A 24,679-nucleotide genomic window follows, 5' to 3' on the forward strand; every position below is an offset into this window, starting at 1 on the left:
TTAGGGTTCATCCAATGAAAGGAGGTGGCTGAGCCCAGTACCCTGAGGTGTTTTGGGGTGTCCCTGTGTGGTGCTGTGCTGGGTGTGTTGTGAGTGCCTGAGACAAGGAATCTCTTGTCCCTTGTGGGAATGCCCAGCGAGAGCAGCAGGCTCCAGCCGGGAGCCTCATCCCCTCTGTAAGAGGGAGGGAAGCCCCTTCCTGCTCTCTGCAGTGCAGAAAGCAGAGGCCCTGCTCACCATGGGGGTGCTTGGGAGGCTTCCCTGCTGTGCCCTGCTGAGATCACAGGATCTCAGAGCGGATACTGGACTCGAGCAGTTTCCTGTTGCTCTTCCAGCTTCAGCTGCAGGATCTGGGACCAGCACAGAATCAAAGAATATTTTGAGTTGGAAGGGACCCACAGGGATCATTGATCCCAGCTCTTGGTGCTCCACAGGACAACCCCAGGACAATCCCACCCTGTCCCTGAGACCCTTCTCCAGAGGCTCTTTGAGCCGGGGGTGCCTTGTGCCAGGACTCGCTCCCAGAGCGGTGTCGTTCCACGCCGTATTTATTTGGAGAGAGGAGCAAATTTCTTTTCCCCTCCAGGAACTATTGGTCCTGGAGAGAAACCGCATTCCCAGCGTCGTCTTGTCGTCCTTCCATGACCCTTTTCCTTTGCTGCCTGGCACGGGATCCTGCAGACTTCACTGCCGGCTTTTGATCCCGTTTGATTTGACGCTGCAGTGAGCCGTGGCCTCGGAGAAGCCGAGCCCCGAGCGGAGGAGAGGGCTGGAGACAGGCGAGAGGCAGCGGGGACGTGGGAGGGGGGAGCGGGAAGAAAAATATTGAACTTAGCGTGAAAAGCGGTGAAGCAAACAGGGAAGCCGAGGGAGACGAGCTCTTAATGCAGAGCGGAGGCTGGGAGGGGACAGCGCAGCGTGACCACGGCGTGAACTGCGCGAGGTTGTGCAGGGAGAGCCTCCACGGCGCGGGGTCCCGGGTCCCACAGGCAGTGGGAGACCGCACAGCTCCCGTGTGCCGATCTGCTGGGCCCACGTGCGCGTCGCCAACCTCGACACGGCACCCTGCGCCTGTCACAGCCGGGATGTCACAGCGAGGCACCGCAGGGTGGCCACATGGACCGCGCGGGCTCTGACCCACGCAAGGCTCCAGCTCGGCCCCGGGGTGGGAGCAGCCGGAGCCCTCCGGGGGGAGCGCAGAGCCCCCAGCTCTGGCCCGTGCGGATCCCCGCTCTCGGACCTGCGGGACCCGCGGGGCTCGGGCTCCTGCCCGCGGGGGTCCCGCTCTGCTCCGTGAGGGTCTCCCCCGCTCCTCCTCGCCGGTGCCGTCGGGGGGGCCGAGCCGCTGCCCTCGGCGGGGCCGGGGCGGGCCGGGGCGGGCCGGGGGAGGCGCCAGGGCCGGCGGCGGAGCGCGGCGAGCGGGGGAGGCGGCGCCGCCGGAGCCGCCCCGGGGAGCGGGGCGGCGGCGGGCGCGGAGCCGGAGCCCGGAGCCGTGGCCCGGGGCCGGGGCCATGCGGCGGGCGGCGGCGCTGGTGCTGCTGGCGGCGGCGCTGAGCGGCCCCGGGGCCGGTGCCCGGAGCTGCCCCGCGCTCAGCCTGGGCTGCAAGTGCGCGGCCGAGCGGGCCAAGGCGGGCGGCGGCCCCGGCGCGCCCCGGCGGAGGGTGGTCTGCAGCGGCGGGGGGCTCCCCGCTCCGCCCGAGCCGCGCCTGCTGCCCGAGGGCACCGTCACGCTGTGAGTACCGCGACCGGCAGCGCCCCGGGCATCCCCCCCTGCCCCCGGCAGCATCTCCCCCGAGCATCTCCCCCGAGCATCTCCCTCCGGCCCGGCTTTGCCCCGCTGCCGCCCCGGCCCCGCTGCCGCCCCATCCCTGCTTTCCCCGGGCACCCTGAGAGGGACGAGAGCCCACGCGTGGGTCTCGCTGAGCACTCTCCGAGCTGGAGCTGCGTGCCGGGGGCTCCCCGCATCGCCCCGTGCCGGGCAGATGCTGGCGGGGTCTCGGGAACCGGGGACGCGGGACTGGCCGTGAAGCCCCGCGCGGTCGGGAGCGCAGTGAAGTTACTTTTTTTTCTCAATAAGCGACTCCGCAGCAGCGAAAGCGGCTCTCGGTGCTGCGTAGCGTTGTTTAAATCGCGTTATAGGGGTGTCGTGGCTCTGGGCTGCCGAGGGGACCCCGCTGTCCCCACGGCGCGGCGGCAGAGCGGGGCTGGTGTGGACGTGAGCTGGAAATCCAGGAAACGGGCTCTTTTCTCCTGCTTCCCTCCGCTGCGTTTCTGCGTGCTGGGGAACATGTTTTTGTTTGAAAGTGACTGCTGTCCCTGGAAATATTTCCTGAGAAGCGATCAGGAGCGGTTAACGGGTTTGGGGTTTGTGCAGAGGTTCTAAAGCTGCTGCTTGGTCCGTAAAGGCTCCTCTTCCTCGCGGCCCCCGTGCCGGGGGCTGGGGTTCAGCTGGAGCTGGCAGCCGTGTGCTGCTCGCTGCAGGGTTTATTTATAACTCCAGAGGAGATGTTTGAATTAAAATCCGGGTTGGAGGCTGGGCTGGCAGCACTGCAGCTGGGGGGAGCGTGGCTTCCCCCCGGAGCGTTGTCCCGTCGGGGTGGCTGTGCTGCCTGCCCGTGTCAGCACGCCCATGCCCAGGGCTCCCACCTTGCCCTCCTCGGGTGGGTGGGGTTGGACGCTGCAGAGGATTGGGTCTGGGGGCTGCCCGGTCCTGTCTGCTCTCACAATCACGGCCCGTGGGTCGTGCTGCTGTTGCTCGGGTTTCCCGGGTGCCGCTCACTGCACGGGGCCCTCGCTTTGGGGTGATGGTGGCAGCGAAGGTGACCCCACTGTCCCCGCTGTCCCCGTGTGCAGTGTGGCCACGAATGCGCCGGTGCTACAGGACGGTGCCATGAGCAGGGCCTGAGTGCAGCGGCCACGATAAAAGCACAAATTGTCCCAGAACAGCAGCACTGATGGGTGTCCTGGGCTTCCCTCGGTGGGGGACACTGGAGGGCCTCAGGCAGGTGACAGCTGGGCTCTTGGTCACACTTGTGAGCTTTGCTCTTCATGTCTTTCCTCTTATGGCCCTTCCTTGTGTGTCAGCCCCTCACAAACCTCCCCTCATGGGGACGTTTAGTCCTTTGTCAGTTTGTATTGGGGAAAAGCATCCCATCCCACACCCCATGCCTGCTCCAGTGCCCTTCCCAGCTGTTCCCAGCGGGGCAGGGTTTGTGCTGCCTGTGCTGAGGCTCCCTTGGAGGGGCCGGGATGACCGTGCAGAAGCATTAGGGCATTACACGATCCCACTAAAACGTGACATGAAACCTACAGGCGTAGGCAGAAACCTACAAATATGCGGTGACCCTGGCTCTGCTCTCGTGCAGTAAACATGATTTATTCCAAACCCTTTCCAGATGGAACAATCAAAACCAGAGGCTCTGACTTTGGGAGCGTCTCCTGGAGCCACTGGGGTGCGGGCAGGGAGTGGAGGGGCCCAGGCATGTGGTGAGGGCTGCACGTGCCTTGGGGACATCCTGCTGGGGACAGTCAAATCTTGAATGCTGCGGGTGAGCTGGGGCTGAGCCGTGTCCCAGGGTACCAGGTCCCATCTGTGCCCTGGGGTGCTCAGCACTGCTGTAGCCCCTGCTGCAGGAAATGTGTTTGGGGCAGTAACGCTTCAAAGCAGAGCCGTGTTCCAGCGCTCATCCGGTCCAGCCTGGAACCAGGAGTGCTCAGCACAGGGGAGGCTCTTCCCAGCAGCCGCCAGCGCGGGAGGGACCCTGGCCCGGCCGCAGGTCTGGCTGTCCAGGCAGCGGCCGAGGAAAGCGGCCAGAGAAGCTTCAGTGGCTGGAGGAGCTCTGTCACCCTGTGGGTCCCTCATCCCGCCTCTCATTTGGCTTTTTCCCACACTCTGTTTTTATTTATCTCTAATTATTAGGCCTGTGCTGAGGAATCCTGCGCTGCCTCTGCAGCAGCTGCTGCATGTTTACCCCCCGTGCCTGGAAATGTGTGCTGGCAACACCCCTGGACAGACAGGGCAGGGAAGAGGGACGAAGGACAAGGGGTGAGGGACGCCTGTGGCCCCAGGGACCTGCCCTGCAGCCACTGCTGGGCTCGGCCATGATCCTGGTGTCGTATCCAGGGGACATGTTGGTGTCTGACGGGGAGTGCCTGCTGAGCAGAGCTGTCTCTCCTCTCCCCTCGCAGAGATCTCCAGGGATGGCTGTGGTTCTGGGTGGGTGATGCTCACACATCCCCTACAGCCCCAGCAGACATTTCTCGTTGTGTGCTTCCCACCACCCACCCCAGTTTATACCCAGGTTATTCCAGTGCCCAGCTCTCTGCAGGGAGGAAGGAGGGGTGCCAGCCTCGGTGCATTGGGATGTCACCCCACTCTGACTCGTGGCTCTGGAGAGGTCACCTGGCTGTTTTGGCATGGCTGGCACCAGTGCAGCCTGGGCACAGCGTGTCCCCAGCCCCACATCCTGCTCCAGTTAGGACCAGGGGATTTGGCACCTCTGGGGGCCCTCCCTCCAGCGTGGCTGTGAGGTGCCGGGGTGCTGCAGACAGGGATTAACAAGGCTTTAATCCCCCCCAGCTGACCCCTGTGCTGATCGCCCCATGGAAAAAGCTCCATATCCCTAACGAGGGCTGGAGAGGCTCGGCCAGCCCCGCTGTCACACGGGCGGGAGCCCAAACCTCTTCCAGATGTGGAATCCCAGCACAGGCCTCATTTATGTGCACAGCTTGATTGCACTGAAATTACAGATTGTCTGCAGGGAATAGAAGGCTTTGACTTATGACCAATTTCCAGTTCTACTTGAACTCCCCGCTCCAAGGCCGCTCTATCCTGGGCCCTGCAGATGGTTTCTTTCTCAAGCCTTCTTCAGCTTTTTATTTGTTGTTTATTAGGCTGCAGCTCCATCAGGTTTGGGTTTTCCAGGGGCTGCAGGTCATGGTGCTGCCCAGTGTGTCGGAGCATCCTGGCCCAAGCTGGCTCTGGAGGCTTCGCCCTCTCTCTGGGGCTTATTTTTCCTGTGCTAACAAAAGCCAAGGGTTGGAACAATAATTTTCACCATCCGAAATAGCCCGGCGTGACGTGAGGCTGAAGGAAACGCCCGGGCACAGCACAGGGAGGGGAAGAGCCCCCGAGCACCCAAACAAAGCAGGGAGGGGAGAATCCCCCGGGTCTGGGATTCTCCAGCCTCACTGGGTTGGAAGATGCGGGGTCCTTCTGGGATGCTGTGGGGTCCCCTCCGGAATGCAAGGTTCCTTCTTGAAGCTGTGAGGTCCTTGCTGGAATGTGGGTTCCCTCCTGGGATGTTGTGCACCCCTCTGGGATGCTGCAAAGACCCCCTGGGATTCTGTGGGGGCCCTCTGGGTTGCTGCATGCCCCCCACCCCGTGATAGTGCCACCCCCAGAGCCTTTCTCATTGCCAGAGCCTTCAGCACCTCTCAGCAGCCCCGGGCCCCTCTGTTCTCTTCCTGAAATCCCTGTGCAGAGCAGCGAGCTGTGCTCGGGGTGCAGCCTGTGCCATATCTGCTCCCGGCATATGCTTTGAATTAATGGAGAGAAACTTGGAGAGCAGAGCCGGGCCGGGTCCCCGCCCCCAGCACGGCCCCCCAGGAACCCCCTGCCCGGGCTGGGGAGCCACCGTCTCCCCACGTCCTTTTTTGGTTGGGTCCAGAGGAAGTTTATTGTTTCAGCAGCCCAGTTTCTGGAGCTGTTATTTATCCAAGTGGATTCCAGCACGCTTGAAAAAACAATCTTGTTTTTTTTCACTTTTGGCTCCTCTTTTTGAGATGAAAAAAGAGGAGAGCAGAAGAAGGGATCTGTATCTCTCTGCCGGCAGCCTCGTAGGCTCCAAGCCCCCACAGCCCTGGAGCGGGGGGGTTGGAGCACGGATGCTACACCCCTTCCAGGCCTGGATCCCCTGGGATGGGAGGATGCTCCTTGGGGCTCCCCCCCGCCATCCCCAGCACGCATCCCCCATCGTTTCCGTTTGACTCCATGCTCCAGTCCTTAATCCCCGCATTGTCCAGAGAGACTTTTCCAGCCACCGCTCAATTAGCCGATTATTGTCCCCGTGGCGGGGCTGGCCCGGCAGGAGCCCCCCGCCCGCCCACGCTCCGGAGGGTCTCGGGGCACCGGGCAGGATGAAGGTGCCATTTCAGGTGGGAGGATTCTGGAGGGCAAGGGCACCAAGGGGTCCCCAGCCCTCCCTCCTGCCTCAGCGCTCCAGGACTGGGCTCTTGCTGAGCTGAGGGGTCCCAGCCTGAGCTGGGAGATGAGCAGCAGCTCCAAAGGCCACGGCTGTTTCCATGGCTGCCAAGCCTGTAAATGGGTGGGATGGGAGAGCACCGGGTCCCCTCTGCACCCCCAGGCCTCGGTGAGCCCCTGCAACCCCTGCCTGGGTCTCCCAGCTCAGCGGCAGCAGCCTGGCCTCGGTGAACTGGGGGCAGTGGGTTGGCTCCCAGCCCTGCATCCCCTTCCCCCCCAGCTGATCCCTCCTCCCAGGGGCAGCTCTCAGAGTTTGAAACACAGTGAGGGGCTCCAGGCCCATCCCCACATGCCAACAGCTGGGCCCCAGTGTGGCTCAGGGGCTGCTGGCCCGTGACCCCCATGGGCTGGGTCAGGGTGGCCTCATGGGCACACCAATCCAATTGCATTTTGGGGGCTCTCCGTTGATATCCTGTAAGGGGACAGTGACAAGGACCCACACATGGCTTTGCTGCCTGTGGACATGTTGGAATGGAAAGTGCTGTGGAGCCTGATGAGAACTTCCTGGAGGGGGGAAACCAACCCAAAAACCCAAACAGAAAATGATTTGGAACATAATATCCATGAAACTAGAGAAAACAAAACAAACCCGTGTTGGAGGATGTGGGCTGTAACTGGGGAGTGTGACCCAGATGGCTTTGGTGGGACAAGGAAGAAAAGAGCCAGAATCCCTACCCAGGAAAAGTTTTCTGGGAAGAAAAGTTTTGGGCAAACTGTCACTGTCAGCACAGCCTTTTTGTGTCAACTTCTTATTTTAGTCAAGGATCTCTTCTCCTTGGGAAAGGGCAGACCTGGGCAGCACCTGCAGCTCAGGATGTCCCTGAGCCGTGCAGGGGTCCCGGCTTTTTCTGGAGGGGCTCCGGGGGTGGCTTTGCCCTCGGCCGGGTGACCCCGGCTGGGACATCGCTGGCTGCAGATCCCAGGGGCAGCCGATCCTGCCGGGAGTGAGGAGCGTTGCCTTTTAAGGCAGGAATTGTGGTGTTAGGGCAGAGGTGCAGATGGTCCCGGGGGTCTGAGCTGCACTCCCGGTGGCCTCTGGTGCTCCGGTTCTGCCACCACGCCTTGGCCATGGCTGCATCCCCCCGCACAGGCCGTGCCTTCGGTTGTGAAATCTCTTGCCGCCGCAATGAAAAACTCTCGGAGCCCTTGGGCACAGCACGGCCTTGAGCAACAGCCCCCACCGATGCCGTGGCGGGGAGCTTGGCGCTCCGTGAGCTGCTGGGGCTGTGCCGGGAGCGATGGAAACGTCCCTGGATGCTGTCCCCTGCTCTGGGAAGGGTCCTGAGCTGAGCCGGCCCCGCTCGCTGCTGGGGCGAGCCGGGCCCAGGCAGAGTGGTCCCGGCAGGCAGGAGAGGGTCAGGCACGGCCCCGGCCGTGGCAGCTCCTGCCGCCGGCGTGTGGAAGCAATTTGCAGCTGTCGGGGCCGCCGGACGTTTCCGCTCCCCGCCGGCCGGGCCGAGGGCCCCGCGGACCCGCCGGTGCCCGGTGGCGGCTCCTCATTAGCGCAGGATGCGGGGGCTGCGCTGCCAGAGCTCGGTGTTCCCTCCCATCCATCCTGCGGGGGCTGCGGGTCCCGGGGCCGGTCCTGCCCCGAGCCCTGCGCTCCCGGAGGGGCCGGGCTGCAGCACACAGGACACGGGACAGGACACAGGACAGGACACAGGAAAACACAGCACGGGACACGGGACACTGGACACGGGACATGGGACAGGACACAGGACACGGGACACAGCACACACAGCACAGCACACACAGCACACACACCTCAGCACACACAGCAGAGCACACAGAGCACACAGAGCACACACAGCACACAGAGCACACACACCTCAGCACACACAGCACACACAGCACAGCACACACAGCACACACAGCACAGCACACACAGCACACACAGCACACAGAGCACACACAGCACAGCACACACAGCACACACAGCACAGCACACAGAGCACACACAGCACAGCACACACAGCACACACACCTCAGCACACACAGCAGAGCACACACAGCACACACAGCACACACAGCACACAGAGCACACACACCTCAGCACACACAGCACACACAGCACAGCACACACAGCACACACACCTCAGCACACACAGCAGAGCACACAGAGCACACAGAGCACACAGAGCACACACAGCACAGCACACAGAGCACACAGAGCACACACACCTCAGCACACACAGCACAGCACACAGAGCACACACAGCACACACACCTCAGCACACACAGCACACACATCTCAGCACACACAGCAGAGCACACACAGCACACACAGCACACACAGCACACACAGCACACACAGCACACACAGCACAGCACACAGAGCACACACAGCACAGCACACACAGCACAGCACACAGAGCACAGCACACAGAGCACACACAGCACACACATCTCAGCACACACAGCAGAGCACACACAGCACACACAGCACACACAGCACACAGCAGCCCATTCAGCCCGGCTGCCGGCCCGCCCGTGTGTAAACAGCCCCGGCCCAGCCCTCAATGAGCCCTTTTTTTCCCGAGCTCCCCCCGGCCGGGGCTCCAGGATGCCCTCCTGGCCCGGCTGCCGCCTGCCTCTGCTCTGTCTCGGGGTCGCTTTGCCGGCCCTGGTGTCGCCAGTGCCACGGGAGTTCTGGGGAGCCAACGCTGGTCCCGGAGAGCCGGGTCTGGCTCTGCTAATTGCGCTGACGAGCTTTAATGAGCTCCTGGCTGAATCGCCGGGTGCTGGTGCCCTCTGTCCACTCCCGTCACCCTGCAAGGGGCCCTTTGGTCAGCAAAGCTGTTTATTTTGGGATAAAATCTCACTGCTGGGAGGCTCGTGGGATACCCACAATGCCACGACCATCAGGAACTGGGGGCCCCTGCCAGCTGCAGGTCCTTAGGGTGCCCCTTTGGTGCTGGGGTGGGGGTCACCTCCTGCACGTGTAGCTCCTTGCACTAAGGTGATGCCCTGAGAACCAGCACGGGGATCCCATGACAGTCAGTCCGTGTGCTCCATGGCATGTAGACTGACATGGCTGAGCATCCCAACACGGCTTCTTCATCCCAGTGCGGCCATTGCATTCCATGCTCCCACCTGGCCATGCAAGCCTGTCCCTGGAGTTCTCCATGGCCACCACCACAGTGGCACAGCCAGGGCCGCAGCTTCTTGGGGGGGGGTCTGCCTGTCCTCAGCCCCTGCCAGCTCCTGGGTCACCAGGGCACGGCTGGGGGTCTGTGGCAGGTGAGGTAACGGGGCTGTCCCTCTCCCTCTGCTCTTCCCACAGGCTGCTGAGCAACAACAAGATCACGGTGCTGGAGAACGGCTCTTTCTTCGGGCTGCGGGCTCTGGAGAAGCTGTGAGTGGGGGTCGGGCAGTGGAATGTAGGTTCCATGGTGGGCGGCAGCACCATCACTCGCATTCTGCTCATGATGTGCTGCAGCAGAACCAGCAATGCAGCGCAGAATTTGCCACTGGCACCCACGGGCATCCCAGGGACCCCGGGAGCCGCAGTGGGGCGGGAGGAGCCGGGGGGGCTGCGCTCCGTGAGGGCCGGTATGAAAAGCGACATTGTCCCCCCGAACAAAGTCAACTTTCTTATCTCTCCGTGAAAGGCATCTCTATAGAGGGAACTGCGAGAAGGGGAGATTTATGGCCCCCATATGGGTTTGATCTGTAGGTATGCAGGCACAGGGACCGGCACTGAGGGTGTTTTGTTCCCCACCGCGGCCCTGCGAGGGTCTCGTGCATTCCTGCACTGTGTGGGCTCCCGTGGAAATCCCCACGGGACTGTTTTTGGGGTGAGAGAAAAGCAGTCACCTTGGGGACGCCGTCCCACACAGCTGAGTCCTCCCCAGCATGGGTCAAGGTGTGGGGTCACCTCCTGCTCCTGGCACTGCTTCCTCGTGTCCTCGGGGTCGTGGGACAAGGGAAGGAGTCATGGAGCAGCTGGGAGGCCACACCTGGGGAGGACCACGGCTCTGCAGCCCCCATGTGCCTGGGGTGCCCCTAAAGGTCTCCTTGTCCTGGGAGAGGAGCTGCCCCAGGTCACCTCCTGCTCACGACGGGGTCAGAGGGGGCCTGGGGCGGGTGGGCAGCGCTCCCCCCACCCCGGCCGGCCGCATCGCTCTGTGCCGCGCCTGATTGCCCTCGACAGGAGCCATAATTGTCTGATCGGGTCCGTTTGGGGCCGTGGCGCAGACGTGCCCCATGGAGAGCCCGTGCTGGCGTGGCAGGGACACCGTGGGGGCTGCGGGGCCCCCCGCTTCCCACCCTGGGGCTGGCAAGGCCCCCGCCCACCCTGGCTACCCAACGTGGGTGCTTTGGGGTCCCAGCACAATGGGGGAAACCCCTTCCCTGGATGTCAGGGGTGCCCCCACGGACCACCTCCCCTCTGGCTTGGCATCTCCAGTGATTTGTAGCAGCGTAATGAGATTAATGAGTCTGAGAGGGGACGGTATGCGGCGGCGGCCTCGAGCGCTCATTAGCAGAGCTCCGCCTGGGAACGGCCCTGGGGGGATGCGAGGGGGCTCGGTGGGTGACAGCAGGGACAAGGACGGGCTCTGTCCATCCGTCTGTCTGTGCTGGGCTGCAGCGGGTGCACAGCGACTTGTGGGCTCACCCCAGCGCGCTCCGGGCAGTGAATCAGGATGGCTCAGGTCCTTGGGGCCAGGGTTTGCTGCCGTGGGGGTCTCTGTGCACTCCTGGCGATTGGGGTCCCCCTGCACAAGTGGCACTGAGCCACTGCTGGCTCTAATGCCTGCAGCGTCACCCCGCCGGGACTGGGGGAGGAGGGGGCTCGGGACCGCAGGAAATGCAAAGGCAAACGCGCAGAGCAGAGAAAAAGAGGAGCCTTATCGGAAATCGGCAGCAGCAGCCCCGGCCCTGGCCCGCGGGAGGAAGTGCCTGAGTGAGGAAGGCTGCCCCTGGCCAAGCGCCAGGCTGGCTGCAAACCCCTGGGGCCCAGCACGGTCCCCGGTGGGTCCCATCCCCGGCTGGTGGTCCCTGCAGCACCCAGACCCTCCCCCGACCTAAGCCAGGGGCCGCAAGTTTTGTCACTGGATGCGATCTGGCTGGCAGGGTGTGCTGGGGGTGTTCTGGGGGGTGGAATCCCCGGGAATCCCAGCTGGCCAGGGGGCTGGCAGCCCTGGTGTCCCTGGGCACGAACCAGGAGTTCGAGGGCGGCTGTGAGTGGGGTGGGTGTCGGCACTGGGACTGCCGCTGGTACTGCTGGCGGTGCAGATGAGCGGAGCTGTTCCTTCAGCACCAGCGCTCACCTGTGCACACCTGCCCGCACACCTGCCTGCACTGCCGGGCGTTTGTCCGTCAGCAACGCCGGGAAAGGCAGGCGCGGGCAGGGCCATTGCATCAGCCGGGAAGGGCCGGGATGACGCCGGCTGCGTTTCCTCTGCCGGAGGGGCCCCTCTCGTCTCTCCGGCGGGACTCCCCCCTCGCACCCCGGCTCTGCTGGAAGGGGTTGCACCGCTCCCCATCCCGGCCGCGGGTTTGTGCCCCTCCTCTCGGGGTGTCCCCAGGGCCGTAGGAAGAGCAGCGGGAGATCCAGCGACGAGCTCCGCGGAGACTGCTATAAATAAACGCGGATCCATATGGATCCCATTTCCTCTCCCGGACAGCGCCGGTGCTCAGCAGAAGTTGCCTCGGGTCCCAGGGGCTGGGCAGAGCAGCCGGTGCCACCAGTGCTGCCCACTCTGCCCGCAGCCGCCCCGCGCCGTCTGTGCCAGGCGAGCCCGATTAGATGTGCGCCTGCAATCAGGCTAATTGCTCACACGAGCTTCCCGAGGGCCGCAGAGCCCATTCGGGGCCGTGTTCTTATCCCGCACGCAGGAGATAACCCGCCGGGATACGGCTGTTCCGGAAGGAACTGGGGCCAGTGCCAGCAGCCAGGGCCAGAGGGCAGGGACATTCGGTGCTCCGCAGGGCACCCAGAGTGCGCCCAGGGGCTGGCATCCCCCCGAGAGCCAGCGGGGAGCCTCGCGCCTTCCCTGCATCCCTCGGAGAGATAACGAGAGAGAAATGGGATGGAAAACTGCTAATGAGGCCCTCGCAGGGCGTTGGCAGCGCCTGGAAGGGATGGGGGCTGGGGTGGAACGCGTGTGCTCGTGCCCCCTGTGCTCTGTCTCCTGTGGATGGGGCTCTCACAGCTCACCCCAAGATCTGCGTCTGTCTCCCCGCAGGGATCTGAAGAACAACCTGATCAGCACAGTCCAGCCAGGCGCCTTCCTCGGCCTCCCTGAGCTGAGGCGGCTGTAAGTGCCGGTGCAGCCCCTTGGACCACCCGGGGCTGGCCCTGGGGACAGCAGCGGGGACAGTGAGGCATCCCCAGCCCTGATGGCCCCTCCACTCACCTTGCAGGGACCTCTCCAACAACCGCATCGGCTGCCTGAGTGCCAGCGTCTTCCAGGGGCTCCCCAACCTCCTCCGACTGTGAGTGGCTCCCTGCGGACATCCTGGCCAGCCCTGTCCCCCATCTCCTAAGAGTGAGGGGATGTGCAGTCACAGCAAGGGAACCTGGGAGATGTCCCCTCTCCCGGCAGCTCCTGGCCCCCTCCGTGCCACCTTTCTGTCCCGTCCCACAGGAACATGTCCGGAAACATCTTCTCCAGCCTCCCGCCCGGTGTTTTTGACGAGCTCCCCTCCCTGAAAGTCGTGTGAGTTGGTGCCCTGGGATTTCAGCACCCGGGGGAAGGGGCCCCGCCGAGGGTCTCAGGGCCGGTGGGTGCCCCAACCCCGCGGGTGCCCCGTGACACCATCCCTTGCAGGGACTTTGCCACCGAGTACCTGACGTGCGACTGCAACCTGCGCTGGGTGCTGCGCTGGGCCCGCGAGCGCCCGGCGCAGATCTCGGAGCGGACGGCGTGCGCGTTCCCGCGGCAGCTGCGCGGCATCGCCCTGCGAGGGGTGCGGGACGGGCAGCTCCGCTGCGGTGAGCCGGGGCCGGGGCGGGGGCGGCGGCGGCGGCGGCGGCGCGGGCTCACCTGTGTCCCCCGCAGCGGGAGCCCCGGAGCTGCACACCCACCACCTCATCCCGTCGCTGCGCCAGGTGGTTTTCCAGGGAGACCGGCTGCCCTTCCAGTGCACGGCCACGTACCTGGACAACAGCACCCAGATCCGGTGGTTCCACAACCGCGAACCCGTGCAGGAGGATGAGCAGACGGGCGTCATCGTGGAGGAGAGTCTCATCCACGACTGCACCTTCATCACCAGGTCAGGGATGGGGACTGGGACGGGAATGGGATGGGGATGGGAACGACCACTCGTGGCCACAGGACTCACAGGTTTGCGGATACCAAGTGTCACGGGAGGGCTGCTGAGTGTGGGCGCCTTTGGTGTTTCATGGTGCGTGTCCCCATGTCCCCAAACTTGGGGGATCGCTGTGGGGTAGCCTTGCCGTGCCAGCCCCTCTCCTGTGCCCGCAGCGAGCTCATCCTCTCCAACATCCACGTCTCCGCCAACGGCGAGTGGGAATGCGCCGTCTCCACCTCCCAGGGCAACGTCAGCAAGAAGGTGGAGATCGTGGTGCTGGAGACCTCTGCATCCTACTGCCCTGCCGAGAGGGTCACCAACAACCGTGGGGACTTCAGGTGGGGACTTCAGTGGCGCAGGTGCTGCAGCAGGGGGGACGCACGCGGCTGGTGCCACACGGAGAGCGGGCGGTGCGTGCGGAGGCCTCTGCTCGCCGCAGGTGACCGCACGTCTGGTAGCGATTAAGGGCCGCAGGGAGCGTGAGCGCTTTTGAAGGGCTTCCCGTGCCGGCGGCACAGCCTGGCTCCAGCAGCAGAGGTGTTGGAATTTCTCTGGCACGAGACGAAAGGCTCCGGGCGCCCGCCGTAACCCCGGCGGGGCCCTTACGGAATATAAATTACTGGCACAGTCAATGTGGCTTAAATTAGCGGTGCCCCCCCAGCACTGCCCGCTGCTTCCCCCTCGCTGCCGGAGCCGAGAGGGATACGGGACTGGAGAGCGTGGGGGTTTTGGGGGAGCATCACACCAGCCTTCCCAGAGCCCAGGCCTTGCAGAGGGGGCTGCGGTGCCCGTGGGTGGAGCTGCACGGGGGCAGCGGGCTCGGGCCGGGGCTGCTGGTGCCCGCGGTCACTGAGTGCGGGTCCCGCAGGTGGCCCCGCACCCTGGCAGGGATCACGGCCTACCAGCCCTGCCTGCAGCACCCGTTCGCCGCGGGCCCGGCGGGCGTGGGCTCGGCGGGCGAGAAGCAGGCGTGGCGGCGCTGCGACCGCACCGGGCGCTGGGAGGACGGCGACTACTCCCACTGCCTCTACACCAACGACATCACCCGCGTGCTCTACACCTTCGTGCTGGTGAGTGGGGGGCCCGGGGGCTCGGCTGGGCCGTGGGGGGCACGGCCACTGCCCATCAATCTGCCCTGCAGATGCCCATCAATGCCTCCAATGCCCTGACCCTGGCTCACCAGCTCCGCGTCTACACGGCCGAGGCAGCCAACTTCTCGGACATGGTTGATGTCCTCTATGTGGCCCAGATGATAGAGAAGTTTATTGGCTACGTGGACCAGATCAAGCAGGTAATGAGCACTGCAGGTGTCCCCTGCCTGCCCCAGTGCAGCCTGGTGCTTTTGGGGCAGAAAAGCATGAATTGGGGTGTTTCCACGGGGGATGGTGGTAGCTCTTTGCAGAGCTGCTTGCTGTCCCCAGCTGACAGATGTGATCGTGGAGATGGCCAGCAACATCATGCTGGTGGATGACCACATCCTGTGGATGTCCCAGAAGGAGGAGAAGGCCTGCAGCAGCATCGTGCGCTCCCTGGAGAGGATCGCTGCCCACACGCTGGGCAGCAACTCCCAGCACGTGGCAGTGGTGAGGGGGAACACGGGCTGAGGCTAAGTACAGGGAGGAGGGGTGGTGGGCTGCTGCTCTGGGGTCTTTGGTTAGGCCAGGGAGGTCTCTGCCCATGCCAGGGCTGACGATCCCTCCGTGATGCTGGCAGAACTCTCGCAACATCGCCTTCGAGGCGTACGTGGTGAAGCCCGAGAGCTACGTGGGGCTGAGCTGCGTGGCGTTCCAGCGGTGGGACGGGACCCCCCCAGGACGTTCCCCCACGGCCGAGGGGGGGACCGAGCCCACTCCCGACCAGCAGCTCAGGCTGCGCTGCACCACGGGGCGGCCCGACATCTCCCTGACCAGCTTCCACATCAAGGTACGGCAGTGCCGAGGGTCGGGGGCTGGGGGTCGGCCCCTGCTCACCAGTGACCGTGCACCCGCAGAACAGCATCGCCCTGGCCGCCATCCAGCTGCCCCCCAGCCTGTTCTCCAGCCCTGCCCCAGCCACGCCGGGGGCTGACTGCAAGCTCCAGCTGCTGGTATTCAGAAACGGGAAACTCTTCTGCAGCACCGGGAACTCCTCCCGCCTGGCCGACGATGGCAAGCGCCGCAGCGTGGCCACCCCAGTCATCTACGCCGGGACCTGTAAGGGCAGCATGGTGGGGTGCTTGGGGTGCCCCATGGGGCTCCCTGGGGCACTGTGCTGGTGCTGGGGTCCCTGGCGTCCTCATGGGGAGATGGCGATGTGCCTATGGGATGTTCAGGGTCCCCTGTGTCCAGCCCCTCTGAGGGTGCAGGTGGAGGGGTGTCGCTTGTCCTGATGACCAGGTTTCTCTGTGGCTGCAGATGGCTGCGGAGTGGGGAACCTGTCAGAGCCGGTGGCCGTGTCCCTGCGACACCCCGGGGAGGGCACAGACCCCGTGGCTGCGTACTGGAACTTTGAGGTGCTGGGGGGCATGGGGGGCTGGAGTGCCGAGGGATGCCAGCTGGCTGCCCGTGAGCCCAATGTCACCTCCCTGCACTGCCGGCACCTCAGCAACGTGGCCGTGCTCATGGTAGGTGTGGGGTGAGCGGCAGGGCGGGAGCATTGCCAGGGTGGGGAGCGTGGGGGCTGCAGGAGGGTGGTGGGGTTGGGTCGGGGGCACAGGGATGCTTCCGTGGGGTCTGACAGGCTGTGCTGTGCAGGAGCTCAGTGGGTTTCCCAGCGAGGCTCAAGGCGCTGTGAAGGTGCTGCACCCGGCCATGTACACGTGCACGGCCGTGCTGCTGCTCTGCCTCTTCACCACCATCATCACCTACATCGTCCACCACGGGTGAGGCAGCGGCCGGTTCCTGTGCTGGTGGTCTGGGGGCTGTGCTGGGGTGGGTGCCTCTGTGGGCAGTGGGAGGAGCTCACAGGTACCCATTGCGCTCTTGCTCCCGCAGCACCATCCTCATCCCGCGGAAGGGCTGGCACATGCTGCTTAACCTCTGCTTCCACATCGCCATGACGGCCGCCGTCTTCGCGGGAGGCATCACCCTCACCGGCTACCGGGCCGTGTGCCAGGCCGTGGGTACCGGGCAGCGCCCAGCACCGCGGGGTCCTGCAGGACGGGCACTGGGGGGCACGGCACCCCCTCCCTGCAGCATCCCCTCCCCAACCGTGGCCTCCTCCCGCAGGTCGGCATCATCTTGCACTACTCGTCCCTCTCCACGCTGCTCTGGATGGCGGTGAAAGCCCGAGTGCTCTACAAGGAGGTGACCTGGAAGGCGCCACAGCAGCCGGACAGGGACACGTCCCAGGCAGCCCCCAGACCCATGCTGCGGTACCGACCCCCCCCCTTCCCCCTGCCCCGGCCCTGCGGGGGCATCTCTAGGGGCTGGACTTGCTGTTCTGGACAAACCCATCCCGTGCTCTCCTCAGGTGTTCACTGACACTTCCCCTCCCCGCAGGTTCTACCTGATCGCCGGCGGGATCCCCCTCATCATCTGTGGGATCACGGCAGCTGTCAACATCCAAAACTATCACGACAACAACCCCTAGTAAGTGTCCCTGCTCGACCCTTCCTCCCTCCCACGTGAGTGGCCTCCCTCTGCTGGGGCAGGGGAACAGGTGGCACTGGGAATCTTGAGAAGTTTGGGAAAAGGTCAGTGAGTTTTTACCGGATAGTTATCCATATACTGGGAAAAAATCATCCAGGCAGCCGGCACAGCTCCACAGAGCCCGTGCCATCAAGGCAGGGGTGCCGAGCCGCTCCAGGCCAGCACCTCTCAGAGCCGCTCTCCTCCCACACAGCTGCTGGCTGGTGTGGCGGCCCAGCCTGGGCGCTTTCTACGTCCCCGTGGCTTTCATCCTGCTCGTCACCTGGATTTATTTCCTCTGTGCCGGACTCAGCCTCCAGTGCCGACCCTCGCACCAGAAAGCCATCCCGGAGCCTCTGGAGCCACCGCCACGGCTGGGGGGGACCAGTGACCTCCTGACAGACTCTGGCTCCATCTCGGTGACGCTGAACTCGGGGCCGCCCTGCCCGGAGGGGGACGGTGTCTACTCTCTGCGGGTGCAGTTCTGGGCGCTGGTGGCCACCCACGCCATGTACGTGGCCCTGTGGACGTTCGGGGCCATGGCCGTGTCCCAGCGCTGGTACCTGAACATCGTTTTCAGCTGCCTCTACGGCGTCACCGCCGTGGCGCTGGGGCTCTTCATCTTCATCCATCACTGCCTCCGGCGCCGGGACGTGCTCAGCTCCTGGTTCTCGTGCTGCCCGTCGTACCGGAACGCGCTGCCCATGCAGGCCTACGTGCACCCCGGGCTGGGGCCAGAGGACGGCTCGCAGGTTTTCATCGGCTGCGAGCCAGAGGCCGCTCGCTCCGGCGCCTCCTCCTCCTCCTCGCCCAGCAGCGCCGGCTCTGCCGGGGGCCGCTGCAAGCTCACCAACCTGCAGGTAGCCCAAAGCCAGGTGGAAACTCGCCCGGCGCCCTGTCCGGAGCCGGACGCTGCCGACGGGAAGCCGGTCAGGCACACCAGCAACCTGCACGGCCGCAGGAGCCATCGGGGCAGAACTAAGCCGTGCCGGGACGGGAAGCACCACCGCTTGAAAATGCTGCGGGGCCCCTCGGAGCAGCCGTCCAGCGAGAGCGGGAGCCTCCACAACAGCCACTCCGAGAGCTACCCCAGCGGCAGGACCAGCCCGGCCAGCGGCGGCCGCGCGGGGCCGCGGCCGGCTCAGGATGGGGACGCGGTCCCCAGCCCCTCGGAGGGCAGCGACGGCGGGCGGAGAGTGCCCGAGCTGGCCGAGGCTCGCCGGAGGAGCGGCAGCCGGGACAACCTGCGGCCGGGCGGCGGCGCCGAGAGGGAGGCGAAGCGCCGCTCCTGCCCCCTCAACGTGGGCAGCCACAACGGCGGCCTCAAGGGCAGCAAGTACGACATCAACCTGGCCAGCGCCGACAGCGTGGCCGGCATGAAGACCGGCCTCTGGAAGAGCGAAACCACCGTGTGAAGGTGGGGAAGGACCGAGGGCCGCAGCGTTTTCCTGCGGGAGCCGCGGCCGGAGCTGCTCGATCACCACGTGCACTAGCCGGGATGGGCGGCACAGCCGGGGGCTCCGGCTCCCCCGGGCACAGCACGATCCCGGGCCCACCCATCTCCCCGAGGAGGCTCCGAGCTTCCTGCCGCGGTGCCGGCGGCTCCAGGCAATCCTTGCCCGCCAGCAGCTGGAATTGCAGCCGTGCATTAATCACTCCTGCATGTCACTTGAGATTGATCCTAAATGCTATTTTATATTATAGAGAGGAAATGTCTATTTTTCAAAGCTATATTATTGAATGTATATATGTATAGACAGAGCCGTAGGTGACGCGAGGGCCCCACTCCTGCCCCTGTGCCTTGGGAGCAGGCGCTGGGCCAGGGCCCGCTCGTGCCACGACTGCAATATTCCCCCTGAGGGACCACTCCAAGTGCCCTTCACGTCCAGGCACCGCGGTCCCAGCCTGAGCAAAACGGCTTCTGGAGAGCAGCTGCTCCCTCTGGAACGTTCCTACCTGTGTGTCAGCCCTGGGGGCTGCACGGTGCCAAAGCCGTATCGCAAAGCCAAGCGCAAGGTAAGAGGAGCCTCAGCTCCAAGGTGAGGTGATTGTCTGCACTGCTTTAATGCCAGACACTAAAGTAACGGCCAGAACAGGCTCCAGACACTAATATCACAGCCAGAAAATGCTCCCAGGCCCTCAGAAGCTTAAGCCATGCAATGGGGTGGGCTGGCAGACCTGTGCTGCTGCGGGAGCCAGGACTGATCCTCTGTGCCAAAGCACCAAAGAACCAAGATGGGGGAGAGGCCCAGAGCAGCTCTGTGTCCTTAATCCAGGTGTTCAAACTCAGAAAATACCTAGGTTTGTTCTTAGGAAGGCAGAGACCATTCTGGGGAGCAGGGACCATTCCTGGGAATGCAAGAGAATGATGCCAAGGAGTTAGGGACCTTTTTCAGACAAAGGGCTGGAACCTGGATAAGCACTTATTGTTCCCATTGAAAAACAAGTTTCCCCTTTTTCCCAGCACACAGGTAAAACAGCCAGGCTACAGCGAGGCTGCAGCAAAGCAGAGGAGGAAGGTGGGAGCCTGGTGCCTCCCGTGCCCTTTCCAGCCTCCCCTGCCTCAGTTTCCCCCGCCTGCAAATGAGTTTAATAACACAGCTACCTCCGAGGGATGGTGGGGCTGGCAGGGCCACAAGCCAGGGGAGTAAAAAGCACTTAGGGGATTGGTCTCACCTGGGAACCACTCACCCCACAGGGCTGGGGCACCCCTGGGCTTAACCTGCCACTCCCTGCCTGCCTCGGCTTCTCTGCCCAGTTAAATGTTTAAATATTTCATTGTCCCTGGTATTTAACACAGTTTAAACCCTTACTGCAGCTCCTGCAGCCTCCCCAGTCTGGCTGAGGCCCCGTGGTTCTATTGCTTGCTGCATTGTGACAGTATTAGAGGAAAAGCTTTGTATTCTTAATTACACTTTGTTTTGTCTGTTTACAAGCGAATGACATATCAACAGAGCTTCCTGCAATATCTGGGGGGAGGGAAATATGCCAAAGAAATGTGTTTAAAGGGGTCTTTTTGCATTTTTATATGAATAGAATGTTTCTAGCAGATATGTTTTGTTTAATATATTAAAGATATGCCAATCTGCCAAGATCTACTGTTATTTCTCTCAGCCTGGCCTGCAGTTTTTGACCCTTACAAAGTCATTCTGCTGAAGAATGAGAAGTCCAAGGTGAGGCTGCCCTGGAGAACCTGGCACCTGTACTTTTATTTGTTTGTAACAGAAATGTACCATGACCTGAAGCAGTCCCTCCCTAAGAAGCCCCATTTTGGTCCAGCACATCAAGGCGGACCCAGCCTACTCCCTCCCCACACCCCCATTCCCTGGTGACTGTCTCTGCAGCACAATCACTCTGTCCCTGGTGGGCTTCACGCTTTTTGGTCCCAAAACTGTCCCTGGCAGCACCGTCCTCTGAGCCACGGCCACCTTCACAGCCAGACTTTGGCCTTCCTGAGGGCACGGATCTCCTCGGGGCTCCGCAGGTACTGCTCGATCTCGCTGTCCGAGATGGGCTCGTCCCCCGTGGGGGCCACGGCCGCAGCGCTCGGAGCTGCTGGCCGCAGCCTCTTCCTGGGGTGGAGGAGGCAGGGTGGGAGCAGGGGCCTCAGGGGACCCCCACGCTGGCCTGTCCCTGCCCAGGGACGGCCCTGCTGCTGTGCCCCCTGAGGAGAGCTGGGAGAGCCTTGGCCTGGGGAGCCCTGACCTCGGGAGTCCTTACCCAGGGATCCCTTATCCGGGGATCCCTTATCCACAGAGTCTTTATCCAGGGATCCCTTATCCACGGAGTCTTTATCCAGGGATCCCTTATCCAAGGAGTCCTTGACTGGGGAGTCCTTATCCAGGGATCCCTTATCAGGGGAGTCCGGGCCCACAGAGCCCTGCCCTGGGCAGCCCTGGCCTGGGGAGTCCTTATCCAGGGAGCCCCTATCCAAGGAGTCTTTATCCAGGGAGCCCTTATCTGGGGAGTCCTTATCCGAGCAGCCCTGGCCCGGGGCCGTGTCCTGCTGCTCCTCCCCATGCTGGCTGAAGGCGTTTTTCAGCAGGAACACGCGGTGCTGCAGCAGGTCCCCGATGTGCTTTACCACCGTTTTCCTGTCCAAGTCGAAACCGCGGAGCCAGGAGAGCTGGGAGGCCATTCCCAGCAGGATCTCCAGCAGCTCCTTCAGCCTGAGGTGGGCTGGCGGGGGCAGATCCACCCCTGCCAGGCGGCAGAACTGTGCCAAGGGGCAGGAGAGGCGCGGGCCGGGCCGCAGCGACTGCCAGGCCAGGAACGCCGCGGCCGTGACGATGGGCACGGGGTGCCGGCCGGTCACCAGCCACGTGTCGCTGGCCAGCTCCACGATGGCCATAGTCCGGGCCAGCAGCTTCTCCTTGTCCTCCAGGAACGGTGCAGGGATGTTGGCCGTGGGCTGGAGCAGCCGGAAACTGCGGGAGCAAAGAGACACGGTCAGGGAAAGCCCGAGGACAAACTGCTGCTCCTGCCATGGCTGCTGCTCATGGATATCAGGAGGAATTTCTTTATGGAAAGGCTTCTCAGGCTTTGGAATTGCTGCCAGGGAGGTGGTGGAGTCCCCATCTCTGGAGGTGGCACTCAGTGGTCTGGGCTGGGTGACAAGGTGGGCACTGGGCACGGGTTGGACTTGAAGACCTCAGAGATCTGGGATTCTGTCATTCATGATGCATTCCTGAGCACCTCTTTGCCCTCTCAGGGGAAGGTGAAAATCACAGCCCAGGTATGACAAGGGAGGGACAAAAGCCAGCCCAGCCTGAGCATCTGTGCCACAGCTCAGCCTCTCCACCCAGCCAGGACAAACCAGGGCTGCCAAAGGGCTGGAAAGGGGCCCCATCACCTGTTCAGGTGTGTTGTCACCAGGTCTGCCAGGCTCAGGGCAGGCACCGAGAGCCCCAGCTCCTTCTGCAGGCTCAGGTAGACGCTGGCAAACAGGTCCTGCTTGGCATACAGGAGGGAGCAGACGGTGCCCATGGTCAGGGGCCAGTTGCGCTGGCGGCACGTCACGAACACGCAGCAGCCCCCCAGCAGCTCCTTCTTCTCCAGGCTCACCAGGCGGAAGGCAGGGAGCTGCAGAGCCCTCTGGAAGTAGGACACGGCCGTTTCCTCGAACACGGCCGGGAGCTGCAGCACTTTGCACAGGTCCTGCACCCGCCGGATCCCTGCGGGAACACACTGCCCTCACACATGGGATCAAGGAATTTCAAACTCTCAGAGCTCCAGCAGGCAGCGTTCCCCCAGCACAGGCACTCAAACACCTCCCAGTCCCTCAGGGCAGGGGAGGCACCGGCTGGATGCAGCACCAAGTCCCTTTCCCCGGCTCTGCCGTCGCCTCCGAAGGGGTTTGACACTTTTTCCCCACTAGAAACAAGTTAAACAAACTGGAGCTGCGGGCAGGGGGGATAGGGGCGTGCAGGAACTGCTCTTACCTCGCTGCAGGCAGCGGCTCAGCTGCTCCTTCTGGCCAGTGCTCTGGGAATAGGCGACCTCTGGAAAACAGAGTTGGATCAGTCAGTCCTGCAGGGAATCCAGGGACACTTGGGTCTGGGGTAACCAGATGCCCACAGAACCGGAAACCAACAATCAGAATTGTTTTAGTCAGAGCAGCACAGATAAAAGCGAGTTGTGGGATCTCCTCTGAGCCAGGCATTCCCTGCAGACAGAGCCAGGCAACGGCCTCGGGGCTGCTCCGCTGCACTTAAAGCTTTTCTAAGATATTTAAATGAGATTTCTAATCATCTCTTGTAACAATAAGAGATCCCACAGTTTAAATTTAAAGCTCATCACCGGCTCCAAGCCTAAACCGTGGCAGGGAAGTGCTGCGGGTGCGCCCTGTGATGGAAAACCCTGCCGGTGTTTTTGGGGAATGGAGGGAGGGGGAGCGGCCGGTCTGACCCGACAGTGCCCAGCACGGCACACCGAGACACAGCTCGGGGAGCGCTTCGCTGCTCGGACCGGCTCAGAGAGACCCAAACGAGCTTCGCACGATCGGTTCTGCACCACCCCGAGCGCGGACGCTCCCGGTTCCGGTGCCGCACCCCGCAGATGCTCCTCGTCGGTGTAGGTGGTGGTGAGGAGCCCCTCGGACAGGACGCAGCCGCAGGCGGAGCAGACCAGCTGCTGCTGCGCGTAGTGCGCGTCCTCCACCAGGGACCCCGACCCGCACTCGGGGCACCGGCCCCGCGCCGCCATGGCGGCCGCCGCGCTGGGGGAGCGCAGGGGCGGGCGTACCGCTCACAGCCAATAGCGGCACACCCCGGCCCGAGCCTGCCAATAGCGGCACACCCCGGCCCGAGCCCGCCAATAGCGGCACCGCTCGCGGTCCTTCCCGACGCCCGCCCGCCGAAACGCCGCCCCTGCACGCTGCGTTCCGCCGCCGCCAGTTCCGCGGCGGCCCCGGGCCCGGCGCAGGGAGCGGGACCGAGGGGACAACGCGTCCTCCTCGGCGGGGAAGCCCGGGGCCCATCGCTGCGGAGGAGCAGGGCGATAACCGCGCTCAGGACCCGGCCGCCAAGGCAGGCTAGAGGCCGATGGCCTCCTCCCCGTCACCACCGCAGCCTGAGGCCGGGGTCAGCGCTGCTGGCCGAGAATCTCTCTCTCCCACGGTCACTTTACAGAAACTCTCGCTTCTGCAGATACGGACGAGCCCGTCCATCAGGTTTCCCCGCCCCGCCAGGTGCTTGCCAGGAAGTTCCCGCATGCTTTGCTGCTGGGATAAAACCAGCACCGAAATACCTGGAGGATGAGTGGATCTGGGCACAAGGAGGGGACGAGGCCCTCTTGAAACTGCTTTCAGAACAAAGACACGGTGATCAGAACGCTGGGTTTAAGGTGTATTTATTTTAGTGTTCCATAAAACCAAGAGGTGTTTAAAAACAAACAGTACCTGGGCTAAAAGAAAAGAGTACAAACGGGGAACGTGCATTCAGATCCTTCAATAATAAAACAATGTATTTGATTTCTAAGGCCCTTGAGGATGTAAGATGCCAGTCCCTCCCACCAAAGGAAGGCTTTAACGAGTACTGCCAATCAAAACGAGCTATGAGGCTTGGGTGATGCTTTTTGGGGCTGAGAAGTCGAGGATCGGGGCACCCTGAGGCTCCACAGTTGCAGCCACCCAAGGGAGGGAAGAACCCCGGGGCAAGAGCCTTGCACAGCTCGGGCTCCACCCAACAGCCACAGCTGGAACCGGCAAAAAAAAAAAAGTTCCCACAGCCAGGGGAGGCTATTCCAAGTGTTAAGGCTTCATCTCTGCTAAGAGCACATATTATTTATTGCTTTGGTTCTGTGCAGGTCACTCTTCCCAACAGAAAAAAGTCTGAAATAGAAGTTTATCAGTGAGGTACAGGATTCTCTGTCCAGAGATCTGCAGAGGCACGAGGAGGAAACAAATCAATCCTTCATCTTCCTCACTCGAGAAGGCACAAGAGGCAGCAGCAGCTCCAGCAAAGCCAACAAGCACCACTCAGAATTAAACCAGCACCACCACCAAGGTTTCAGACCCTTCACTCAGAGCAGAAGGGACAGGAGAAAAGAG

At 63.1% G+C, this 24,679-nt stretch overlaps 2 protein-coding genes across 2 annotated transcripts; one reads left to right on the forward strand and one right to left on the reverse strand.

Annotated features, from left to right (window-relative positions):
- The first annotated feature begins 1,511 nt into the window (after positions 1 to 1,511).
- On the forward strand, positions 1,512 to 18,765 carry ADGRA2 (adhesion G protein-coupled receptor A2). Its single transcript, XM_062510548.1, has 19 exons — positions 1,512 to 1,732; positions 9,546 to 9,617; positions 12,454 to 12,525; positions 12,632 to 12,703; positions 12,856 to 12,927; positions 13,039 to 13,202; positions 13,270 to 13,483; positions 13,696 to 13,860; positions 14,391 to 14,592; positions 14,664 to 14,813; positions 14,944 to 15,105; positions 15,236 to 15,445; positions 15,513 to 15,714; positions 15,916 to 16,124; positions 16,255 to 16,382; positions 16,495 to 16,618; positions 16,729 to 16,874; positions 17,002 to 17,091; positions 17,345 to 18,765. Exons 1-19 carry the CDS (start codon positions 1,512 to 1,514, stop codon positions 18,543 to 18,545), a joined length of 3,876 nt encoding a protein of 1,291 aa, XP_062366532.1. The 3' UTR covers positions 18,546 to 18,765.
- A 1,686-nt stretch (positions 18,766 to 20,451) lies between these two features.
- Positions 20,452 to 23,334, reverse strand: BRF2 (BRF2 RNA polymerase III transcription initiation factor subunit). The gene is made up of 4 exons (XM_062510549.1): positions 23,181 to 23,334; positions 22,572 to 22,631; positions 21,983 to 22,304; positions 20,452 to 21,557 (listed from the first exon to the last, which is right to left on the reverse strand). The coding sequence occupies exons 1-4, from the start codon at positions 23,332 to 23,334 to the stop codon at positions 20,561 to 20,563; spliced, it is 1,533 nt and encodes a 510-aa protein (XP_062366533.1). The 3' UTR covers positions 20,452 to 20,560.
- Between the last annotated feature and the right edge of the window lie 1,345 nt (positions 23,335 to 24,679).

The sequence above is a fragment of the Cinclus cinclus genome, chromosome 29, assembly GCF_963662255.1.
Source record: "Cinclus cinclus chromosome 29, bCinCin1.1, whole genome shotgun sequence".
In the NCBI taxonomy this organism is placed as follows: Eukaryota; Metazoa; Chordata; class Aves; order Passeriformes; family Cinclidae; genus Cinclus; species Cinclus cinclus.